General features: G+C 32.8%; 1 protein-coding gene across 1 annotated transcript; it reads right to left on the minus strand.

The window, feature by feature from the left end:
• Nucleotides 1-2011: 2011 nt before the first annotated feature.
• LOC143626748 (protein THYLAKOID ASSEMBLY 8-like, chloroplastic) lies at nt 2012-7592 on the minus strand. Its single transcript, XM_077096733.1, has 3 exons — nt 7193-7592; nt 5367-5769; nt 2012-2052 (listed from the first exon to the last, which is right to left on the minus strand). Exons 1-2 carry the CDS (start codon nt 7580-7582, stop codon nt 5380-5382), a joined length of 780 nt encoding a protein of 259 aa, XP_076952848.1. The 5' UTR covers nt 7583-7592; the 3' UTR covers nt 2012-2052; nt 5367-5379.
• Nucleotides 7593-12929: the final 5337 nt, after the last annotated feature.

A 12929-nucleotide genomic window follows, 5' to 3' on the forward strand; every position in this document is an offset into this window, starting at 1 on the left:
CCTGTGTTCCATCTCGAGTCTCAGATAGAAAACCCTGCCCAATTCATCATGAGCATAGGTGGTTTAGGTTTAAACACTCATTATATGAATCAACAAATCCTTTAAGCCATGCTCTAATACTAACTCGTGGCACCCACATTTTTCTAAAAGCTATTTTAATACATCAGTCATGTAAGTAAACATTTTAAAGCTCGTGTAGCGTAAGCGGTTAAATAAAAGTAATGCTTTAATGTTCCGGCTGTTAAAATAAGGTCCGCTTGTCTAGAGCTCGATCTTGGTACTAGTCCATAACGATCAAAGTCGAATCGTGAGCCTATTAGTGAAGCAAATTCAATGAAGCAACAATTGGTACCATAGAGAAGCGGCCATAAACTTGAGAGTCTTGACCAATAGGGAAAACACTATAGAATAGTAACTAAGTTTCAAGTTTGCTCCAATTAAGTCACTCATTTTGTTTTGTCCCAATCAGGTCACTCAATTTTCAATTTGTCTCAATTAGCTCACTTAAATTTCAATTTGTGTTGTAAAATGAGAGGGACATCTATTATATTATCGTAAGCGATACATTTACTGATAAACAATAAAAAAATGTTGGTTTTAATGACGTGTAAGTTATTTATAAGCATATAATAGGGAAAAAACATAGTATTAGAACATTTATTGAAAGTTGAGCGACCTAATTGAACTTAAATTGAAAGTTGAGTGACCTAATTGGGACACATTGAAAGTTGGGTGACTTAATTGGGACAAAATTGAAAGTTTAATGACCTAATTGAGACAAAATAAAATATGAGTAACTTAATTGAAACAAACTTAAAACTTGATTACTATTCTACGAAACTAAAGGTTTAGCATGAGTGGTTAACACATTATATTTGTAATAATAAAAATAAATAAATAAATAAAAAGGAAATAGCATTTTGATCTTTTTACATCACATGTTCATTTAGGCTTGCTTCAGCAGTAGTTTTGGTTAAATTCTCTTCAATAAATGGTGATCATAAGACTCATTTACTTTAATTCCCACTTTAGGTCAAATTTGGTCAAAATCACTAAGAACAAAGTTGATCCATATTTTTGGATAAGTATTCATGATTAATGAGTTGTAAATTGTAACATATTAGAGAAGTCAATTGTTATGTTTGGAAGCCATTTGACAATATAATGATATTCCATAAATTCCCATATTTTAGGTTTTATGTTACAATTCACCAAAGCCCCCAAAACCCATTTTCTTGATCTCCGAATTAATTGAAATCGACTCTTTTAACGGATTTTAATGATGACTTTAAATCATTAAATGAATAAACCAATGAATTCAGCTTAACGCCTTAACTCATATAATTTTAGATATTGAGAACTAGAATTGCCTTCCAAAACGATTTCAATCACCAAAATGAATTTGATATGATGATGAATACAGCTGATTTTAATCGCAAATTATTAAATCCTTAAGCTCTTTTGTTCTCAACCATTGACGCACATCCACACAAACATGAAAAATATCACTTGGCTTGATACATGGCTTGTCAAGACACAAACCATGTTACTTTCGGTTTTCAGATTTACATAACAAGTCATTGTGGCCCTTCATTGTTTTCTTTTCGTAGCAATATTATTACTGTTCTAATATTCCCAAATTAAAAATTCTAGACCAACTTAAACATTTCCGTTAGATTTAAAAAAAATTACAATAACATAGAGGTATACTAGCATGTAGAGAATCAGAGTGTGGACAAAATGTGACGAGCAAAATGTTCAAAATTTGTGTATATAACATTTGAGCTTATTAAATTTAAGTTCTAGGTTTAATCAAGCTTAAAAAATAAACTGATAAACAAACCCATAAGAGTGTTAAAAATAAGCTTATCAGCCTTTTGAAATTACAATAAACCCTTGAATGTTAAATTAAACTTACCCAAACATGAAAAAGGCCCTAAACACAAGCTAGATTATAACGTCATCGGATTTTGATCATTTTTCATACATTCCCATTTCGTCTTTAGCTTGTTGCAACTTTGACAGTTTATGGTTTCTTTTCCTTTTGAGGCCCTGCATCAACATCAAAACAAAATTATTAGAAAATTAAAAAGTACATAAACCAAGCATCCCGTAATTAATCTTGTCGTCTACCCGCTAATGACCCGATCACCTGACCCATTTAACTCAAGGCATAATGCAGTCATGTCATAAATTGCCAACTCTACACTCTTATCAAATGCATCATTTCTAACCAAAATTAATGATGCAAACTTGTCAAGATTATAACATTCTTCTCGTCAATTAGTTCTTTCCCGTCACGCTTTATCCAAAATCAACCAATTATGTTACATAATACTATTAAACTGATATAACCAAATATGCTTGTGAAAGTACATGCAAAAAAATAAAATAAAATAAAAAACCTACAACGATTGTGTAATATCTACACTGGCTAATAACAGTTCAAACTAGGTGTGTGCATGGAGAACCAAAATATCTCACAAATGAAGCTGTACTGGTTTTGATTGGGAATTTCTATGAAAAAAAAAAGTAAATGTCTCGGATGATTAATCGTGTCATTTATGAGTCAACCCGTTTATGACCCGACACGTTTAACTCAAACCCTAATTAGTAACAAGTTTCCTGTCGAGTTAGGTCATCAAATAGTAGATTAGACCGGATACGGGACCGGGGTATGGGGATGATACGGGTACAGCCGTACAGCGAACGCCAAAACTCGAAAATCCAAGATACATGTACGAACGGCAAAGGTACGGAAAAAATATAAAAAAATAAAAATATATTAAACAAAGCCCAAAATATATATATATATATATATATATATATATAGAGGGGATGGTTCAAGAGAGAAATGAGATTACTGTGAGAAATGTGAGAAATGAATATGGGCCACTAGTTTTATTTTATGTTTTAAATGCTTAAAGATAAATGAGGAAAGTATTAATGCATGCTCTCTCTTCAATTAATATAACTAATAAATATAATAATTATCTATTCAATTAATATAACTAATCAGATTATTATAATTGGAAAATAATAAGAATTCATTTATTTTTATAACTTATTTTTTCTCTATTGAATTTTTATCCTACACAAGTACAATTTATTCATACATTAAAATTTCTATCTATCCAAAACCAATTTCTTCCAACTCAATATATTAATATCCATCAACACGTAGTTACATTGTGATGAATAGTACAAAAAAACTATATTACATGTGTTTGCATTAAATATCAACAAAAAAGCACACAACCTACACAAAAACATATAACCCACACTTGTTCTAATAATAAGAAAACATATAACTTACACACGAAAAACATATAACCGACACACAAAATTCAACATCAATAAACTACACACGCACACGAAAACGTATAACCTACACAGGAAAAATATATAACCTACACTCGAAAATTTTATCCTACACAAATACAATTTATTCATATACTAATATTTTTTTTCTATCCAAAACCAATTTCTTCCAACTCAATATATCAATATCAATCAACACGTATGTACATTGTGATGAATAATACAAAAAACTATCTTACATGTGTTAGCATTAAATGTCAATAAAAAATATATAACCTAAACAAAAACATATAACATACACTTGTTCTAAGAATAAGAAAACATATTACCTACACACGAAAAACATATAACATACACACGTATAGGATATGCATATCCATAATTAGAGAGTGATTAATTATGGTTATATTAGTTGAAGAGAGAGAATGCATTTATAGTTGCATTTATATTTTTTTCATTTATTTTTAAACATTTAAAATCTAAAATAAAACTAGTGGTCCATATTCATTTCTCACACTTCTCACAATAATTTCATTTCTCTCTTGAACTTAAACCTATATATAGATGTAAAGATAATTATTCGAATAATAAAAAAAGACATGATAAATAATTATATATATAAGTTATAAAATAATTAAATTCTTTGGTAGATAAGTTATATAATATAATATACAGTAACTTAGTGTTGAAAAACGAAATGCATATCCAAATTTAACTGACAGAGTAAATAAAATAAATTCATATGTAATTAGTAAACTTATCCTGCCATACTAGTAGGTGACTGTTTGCACAGGAAAAAAATAATGTAATATATAGCATTCAAATTCTTTTGTTAATTTGAGTAAACGGGAGATAATATAGAGGGATGCTTCTCAGTTCAGCACTCCGATTAACAAACATTTTTGCCGACCGGAGGGTCAAGGGACCCCCCTGACCTTCCCCTGGTTCCGCCGATGCCTAAAAATAATTAGAAACGTACCCGAAACGTTCGGGACCCGTCCTCGTCAGCGCATAAACGTTTGGGAAACGTCCCCACGGTGTCCCCAATTCCCCATGGCGTTTCCGTCCCCAAACCGTCCCCGCGCTTCCTAGGATATGATTGTAACTTGAAAGATTATAAATATGCAGCAGTGATGGTGCCCATTGTAATTTTGCACTCTTTTCGCATATTTATAATCTCACAATTTTATCGATTGCATCATTTTTAGCCAAATTTAATCATGTAAATTAGAAACTTATAAGTTATAACATTCTTCTCGTCAATTTGTTCTTACCCATCAAACTTTATCAAAATTCAACCATGCTACATAATATAATTGAAACCGAACTAACATGATGTGATAATGAATATGATTATGAAAGTATATGCAAAAAACAGAGAGCCTAGAATGAGAAATTGTTGCATATCTAAAATGGCTAATAACAGTTCAAATTCCGGGTGCATGAAAAACTGAAATAACCATCTTGTGACCGAAATAATCGACAAATCTGAACAGGATCCAAACCAACAATTTGATTTTGTGTTTTTCAAAAACCGATCTGTAAAAACCAAACCAAATTTTATAACCGGACCGTAAAAATTGGCTTTTTTTTATTAAATTCAGGTGTTATAATCTCTTTTTGAATGTTAACTAATTTATTAAAAATAATAGTAAATGTTGCAGCCCAAAAAATTAAGACTAAAACATTTTAATCAAATAACTATTATTCAACAAAAACTAATATATGTTGTAGTCCAAAGTTATTAAATGTTCAATGATAAACTAATTGTTAATTAAAAAAATATTGTAACCCCAAAGCTTCATGCCCAAATTCATTATTTTTACCATTTTTTCAGCCCAAAACTTTCAAGACCATATGACAAAATCGAAACCAAACTAAACACATTGCAAAAACCGAAGACCAGAACCAAATGATTTAAAACCCCAAAAGCCAAATTTTCAGCTTTTGGTTCGGTTCAAACCCAATCATCACACGCAACAAAAACTGTCAAGCTATTTCTTAAACAAAATGAAATATAGCATGAAATTTCAAAATAAAGATACGATACCTTATGTTTTAACGCAATCCAAAAATCTCTTCCGGGGGGTCATAAATACTCTGATCAGGAAAAATCTCTTCAAAGTCTTGTTTGACTTTGTTCCTCAATAAAGGATGTGGCAAAAGGCCCTTCAATAATATTCTGAATGGCAACTCCTCAGGTGGATCGGGAGACTGTTTCATGTCTTCATAAATGTTCATGGCGTCACCAGGAGATCCAAAACTCAAAAACCCGCGAATAACTTCCGTATACGTTTGCGAATCAGGATACAAGTTTTCCCTTTTCATGCTTTCCCATAATTTCATTGCCTCGTCCATCTTTTTGGATTTAGATAATGCAATAATTAGATCTTTGTACAAGTATACGTCCGGTTGATACCAGTCTTGCTTTTGAATCACCCAAAACATCTGAAAAATCCATAGCGCACCTATAAGGTGTTTGTATTAAACAATTACACTTAATCTAAGAAAATGGCAGCATGTTATTGTTATTGTTATTGTTATTATGTGACAATCATGTAAAAATTGTGTCCTAGGTTAGGTGTCACAAGAAGGCTGTTAGATGAATTAGTTAAGTCACGCCAATTTGTAAAAGGTTGTGTCTGTTAACAAACCTCAACTGTAAGTAAAGGTTAATAAACCATTTCAAACGATGGCTATAAATAGAACACAACTTACTGCACATGTTCTTGAACAAACTGTCCAATAATCCAGTTCATATCCCGAACCCTAATTCTAATATAAGGTAACACTTGTGATATAAGGGATGCGGTAGAAATGTGTGTGTGTTTTCTTTTTCTTTTTTTTTTTTGGGGGGGTGGGGGGGGGGGGGTTAGGTGAGTTGGCAGAAGTAATAAAACAGTAACTTTTTAGTGCACGTTAAGACATGTTGATCCAGGTTGACCAAAAACACTGTCCGCCGGGGTTTTTTATTTTTTTATTTTCTATAAACACTTGATGCATTAAAAAAAGATTTAGGGCTGTAAAATATCCGAACTATAAGCAAACCGTTTGGCGAAAGTCACTTGTGTCCATTCATTTAATAAATATACGAACATGAACAAATTTTCCATTCGTTCAATTGTGTTCATGAACGTTTGTTCATTGGCGTTCGATTCTGTTCGTTCAGATAATTATTTCTAAGTACTTAACTTGATTTATGTTTTGGCGGGTTAGAATCATGTTTGGGATTTAAAAAAAAGTTTTTTTATGTTCGGGATTTAAAAAAGTGTGTTTTAATTTTCAAATTTATATCAGCTTAGTTGGGTTTAATTATGTAAAATTAGGTTGGTTTGTGTTCGTTTATGTTTGCTAGCGTTCATTTATGTTCATTTACGTTCGTTTATAAAATCAACGAACAAACACAAACAAATTCATTTCCTCAACGAATGAACGAACACGAACAAGAAATTTCCTATCAGTTATGTGCTTTTGTCCAGTAATTGTTAACGAACAAGCACGAACAAACTCGTTACAGGCTTACAGCCCCAAATAAGATTATAAATTTTTTTTACTATGATAATAATTGAAGTTTTTAATAAAGTAATTTAAAGTTGTATGCATAACTGATACACTTTGGCCCGCTTCATTTTTATCTTTTTCTTTTTTGGAATTTAACTATCTAATCCATTAGAGAGAAAATATAGCCCTAATCAACCCATTCATCAAACGGGTTGAAATTTCCAACAATGAAGTAAGGAAGGCTATAATACCATTCATTAGTAAATGGGTTGCTTGTGCTCTAATTTACTAAAAAACATAACTGAACGCAAAATAATAACTAAACAACAAAATCAGTTAGTTAAAAAAAATAGATGAGTATTAGTAAAACCTTGACGGCTAAATGCACTTCTTCTTGTCGTTCAAGCTCGTTAAGAACCGCAACCATATCCATCTTTAAGAGCCTCGATACATGAACTTTAATAAAGTTATCCAATTTCTCTTCATCATCTTTCACTCTCTTTATTCCCAAAATAACAAAAAGAGCTTCTTTACCTATCAACTTCTTTCCTCTCCAAAGGGAGCCTCTCGGTCTGCCATCATGGTAATAATGCGGCCTCAAATACCTATAAGACTTTTGTTGACCAAGCCCGGCATCTTCAAAACTTATAATTGGGTGGCTGAATGCTAACGGTATTCTCGTTATGCCACGATAGACCAACGAGAAAAGGGATAGTTGTAGCTTTGAATTTAATATCCTTCTACCAGATGCTGCTGCCATTGCGGAGTAAAATCTAGAATAAGAAGAACTGGCGTCAGGTGATAAAAGAAAATCAAATTGTGAAAGTGTAAATTGTATTTTAAACTAAAACACTAACAAAAAAAACAAAAAGAAAAGACTGTATATGCAGTGAATGAAAACAATTAAAGTTTAACGCAAAAGGAATGAACGAACACGATTCGACTGACCAAATACATATGTTAGTGATTTTAGTGTAATTAGAGATTAACTTGTTGATCAAGTTAATTGTAATATGAATCTAAATAAGTCGGGTGCAGGGTGCACACTTATTTGATCTTATTATAATTTATAATCCTATTGGTACTTAGGGGCGAAACCCCTAAGTCACGGGGGTTCCAAGGGGGCAACGCCCCCTTGGCGGGGGTCGGGGGCAGCGCCCCTGGTAGTAGGGTCCAAGGCGGCAGCCCCTGACAAGGTCTAAGGGGCGCTGGGGTCGAGCTGCCAGGTCAGCTTGGAAAATTTTTATTTCGGGCATATGTTACTTTATTAAAACCGTATTAGAAAATTAATTTAATTAATTTTTGTTATAAAATTTAATAAAACTAACAGGAGCGTATTTTCAGTTTTATGATAACTGCAAAACAGTTATCAGTGTCCCTGCATCAAACCCTAATATAACGTTATTTGATCATGCGATAACATCTCTGGTTCATCATAGCACACATAAAATCCATACTTGATTCTTGCTTTCAAATATGAGTTTCATCCGGTCAAAATATTTGGGAACCACAAATAATTTTGAGCTGATAGTGTTTACACGACTCTCAGATATCCAAAGATACTCGTTTGCAGAAATTTCCCAACAACAGATTCACATTTAGTAGACCTCGTTAAAGTTGAGAATGCATTTGAGAAGAGTTGTAGCTCGTTGTTATATCATCAACATATCAGCATCGCATATTTGCTTCAAAATTTAAGAACCATATATCAATTCGATAACTGAAATTCACACCAGCAATTTACAATCTGATATTAGTATATAAGCAAGCCCCTTGTGTATTAGTTGGGATGATATATAATCCTAAACTCAGATATGAGAAAAACAATAAATATCGTTCTACAAAATAGAAACATAATATCAGCACTCAGGATCAATAATCGAAAACAGCAGTTGAAACCCTAATTTTGATCAAAAATAGCATAAACCTATATATTAAACTAAAACATAATGCAGTACCTTTTAGGAGGACGGAGAAGTAGGAGGTTATAATTTAAGGTTTCAACTAATAACAAATTAAAATCGATTGTAACTGTAAATTCGATAACTCCATTCTTCTAATTAATCAACAATATACCTTGAATGGAATTAGATAGTTGTTCCTGTTGGTTTATAATCCAAGGGCAAAGATACGATCCTTTCTTCATAATTAAGGAATCGATTTAGGCAGAGGCGGAACTACAGGGGGGTCTGTTGACCCTCCGGCCGGCCAAATTTTCAGTTTCGTACTTATAAATACCGGAATCAATGTCGTTGTAGTGATAAAGTTTGACCCCATGAAAGAGTACTTACACCGAAAAGAAGGGTAAAAACAAATTAATCGGACCAGATTCAAGGCAAAATTGCAGTAACGAACGAAGGTGTTTGAGCTTTTGGTTTGTAGCAGAAGCAGAAGAAGAAAAAAGAAGGGTAAAAACAAATTAATCGGACCAGATTCAAGGCAAAATTGAGGAGGAGGAGGAGGGTGGGCTTTTTGAGGACCAAATTAAATTAAAGGAGAAAAAAGAATATTATTTAATTACTTTTATTAAATGGTGGAGAGTATTAAAATTAAATAAAATTAATAAATAATATATCTTTTAAGTTGAAATGTAAGCTCTTGTTGTTTTTATGTATTTACTAGGTTATTGACCCGTGTACTACACGGGTGGAAATATATAAACATCAATTAAACACATATAATTTCAAACGACGACATATTTTTTAACATGTTTTTTGAGACAATAACATGATTTTTAATTGCAAGTCATATTCAAATAGAGAAATAATATTGAAAGACATAGACTTACAAAAAATGGCATAGCGTAATAGAATATTTACAAACCAAAATTTAAACTTTAAAACATAAAGTTCATAAACTACAAAATAATTCCTTATAAACCATATTTGTTATTTTGCTTGTAACTTTACAATGCTTATCTAAAATAAGCAATTTAAGCTCATCTGTACTCTAAGGGCGCGTTCGTTTCACAGAATGGAATGGAATTGGAATTGGAATTGGCATAGAATTTGGAATTGAAAGGAATTGGATTTGGAATCTGAACATTCTAATAGGAATTGGAATTTGAAGGAATTGAACTCCAATTCCATTCTTGATGTGTTTGTTTGAAAAATGAATTGAAATCGGTTTTTTTTTCTTTTTTTTTAACGAGGATAACGGCGGAAACATTTTAGTTTTATTAGATTTTTTGTTTTTTATTTATATTTTGCATTATGATTTTTTTAATTATTTTTTTTTTGAATTTTTTTAGGGGTTTTCTATTAAAATCAAAAACCCCTCAAACTATGACCAAAAAAACCGAATCATAACAATTTGTTTTATAAGCACAGAAAACAAATGGGAATGAAACACAAATTGAAAATAAACCGGAATCAAACACAAATTAATTTTCATCGTAACAAATGAACCTCTGATAAGTCAAAGAAACCTTTTCAATGACAGACCATAGGTAGTCAAAGATAATAGCGAAGATGGAAGGCAATGTTGCAAATCGATCTGCAGTTTGTGCGTTGGCTAACCAATTTGTCTATCATTGGATATTGATAAAAGGACAAATACATATGATGGTGCAAAATCTTGTAAAATTGTAATTAACATAAGTAAATAAAAAACTATATAAATAAAAATAGCTTTAATATTATATTCTTATCAAAGATGTAGCACTCTTGTGTGAGCCTGACAAAACGGGCGGTTCAAGTAACAGGCCACACCAAGTTAAAAATGGATCATTCAAAAAACTTTCAATTTGGTTTCAAGTCATAATGGCTTCAGGCCAAAAAAGGGTATGTTTAAAGAGACCGTTTTGGAGGAAAAAAGAATATCGAATGACTTGTTAATTATAACTCCTCGTTTTTTATCTATTTCAAGTTTTGTAATTAAACATGAAGAAATTTTAAATTTTATTTCATTGGCAGCTCCGCGTATCAAAAAATTTAAATTTCATTACATTAGTAAAAGTATAGACTCGCTTGCTCAACATGTAGGTATCGTTAGTGCTAATATCAAGGTCTACAGATGAAAGAAATTATAGGACAGAAATAACAATTTAACGGATAAACCATACCTCTAAGTTGTTCAATGTTCCATGTTAGTGTCAACCTTAAAGGTTTTGATTCCACATCCAAAACTGTCCAAAAAAATCAATAAAAAAAATCCATTAGTTACAGTTTAGGAAACATAGTGCTCTTCAACCTGTGCCCACTGCGACAGGTGGGGGCTCGGTTAGCTTCGAAGCACTCACTATACCAAACAAAATACTCAAGGAAGAGATGTTTTATGCTTCAAATAATAATAGCTACAATCTCAATTAACATATTGATTGATATAGTGTCAAAACATAAGTCGATTAAATCGGACTTCAACAGTTAACATATTGATAAGTCAACTAAAACCCTAAATCGATTAAAACTTTGATTAACAAACAATAGATTAAAACCCAAAATCGGCATTTACTGTAACCCGAATAATAGATTAACAGTATATGGATGGATTAAGGAATCAAACATCAACTCAGAAAACCAATTCGATTCGATAAAACCCTATATCGAATTAAATGTATGAATTCGCATATAAAACCCAATTTGGATCTAGCAAATATATATATATATATATCGATTAAAAATGGATTGAAACCTGAAATCGATTTGATGCCAAGAGATACAGATGATTCGTCCTTCTGGAATGGAATGAGGCCTTGAGATGACGGCCGATGGGTTAGAGAAGTGACGCATTCGTAGGGTTTCTCATGAGCGGTCATACGAATTGATACGGGTCCTGTCAATTTTATTTTAATTATTTATCCGTCTACAATGAAGGGCCATGATGGTTTAATATAAAACCGAATATAATAAAAATAATTGAATTAGGAAAAATATCATGGATAAAAAAGATGTGTCTTTACAAGATCAAACAATAGAAGATCAACCGCTATGTTTTTCTACTTTCTCCACTAACCGTCTTTCAACCGCCACCACCGCAAACCTATAAATACACCATAACATCCCTCCAATTCTATTCACCCCAACTTCCAATATCGTTATTATATTACAAACCGTTCATATGCAAACATATCAAACAATTCTCTCTTTTTTTACCGCTTATTCGATCATCAACATTCAAATACCGTCGTAATCTTTCCAGCCACCACTTCCCCCAGTCGCTTACCACCCTTCAAACCTTATATATATCCTCACCGCCACCATAAAATTGTCGTCGTTGATGATCAAAATGCTTCGACGTTACAAATACGTGGATGGGAATATTGACCAGCGCGAGTGGGGTTCCGTTTTACAACCCTATCATTACCCAATTTCCATCCAATAACATCATCTATCCACGGCGCAACTTGCCTGGAAACACCAATGTTTTCGGCACCACTATGCAATTTGCTACTCCATAACGGCCACTCCATAACGGCTTCAGAATGCTATCTCCATCACCTAATTTAGATGAAATTTCGGGATTGATTTATTTTGATTAAAAAAGAAAAAACGGTAAATATAGAAAATCAAAAAAGAGGAGAGCACACACGAACATGGAAGAGGCAAATTGCTTAATTGACTCAATTGTGCATAGTTTAAAAACTAGCAAAATTAACCCACGCGTTGCGGCGGACAATTAGTAGCGATGGGTGTACTTACGGTATCATTACGGTGCCTTTACTCGTTAAAAGACGGTTATTGGATAAAAGACAAAGGAGTTGCACCAGATAGTTCTTGGAGTTGGGCAGACAATTCTTGCGTCTCGGATGGTGCAAGACGGTAGGGAGCCCTTGCAATCGGAGTTGCACCAGGCACGAGATCAATGCGGAATTCAACTTCGCAAACGGGAGGAAGACCAAAGACATCATCGGGAAACACCTGGGGATACTCACGAACAACCGGAATATCTTCAATTTTTTGTTCTTTCTTTTCAACCACGTGAGCCACGAATGCTACATACTTTTTGCGTAAGTACGTTTGGGCTTGAGAGCAAGTTATGAGTTTAAGACTCGAAGGAGAAGGCTTTTCACTAAGGACACAAAGGGTTTTACCATCGGCTAGCGGGATACTAATGAACTTCTCGAAACAAACGACTTCGGCACGATGAAAAGATAACCAGTCCATGCC

The sequence above is a fragment of the Bidens hawaiensis genome, unplaced genomic scaffold (genome assembly GCF_021521415.1).
Source record: "Bidens hawaiensis isolate Kalapana, Puna unplaced genomic scaffold, B.hawaiensis_p1.1 tig00004497_1, whole genome shotgun sequence".
NCBI classification, from domain to species: domain Eukaryota; kingdom Viridiplantae; phylum Streptophyta; class Magnoliopsida; order Asterales; family Asteraceae; genus Bidens; species Bidens hawaiensis.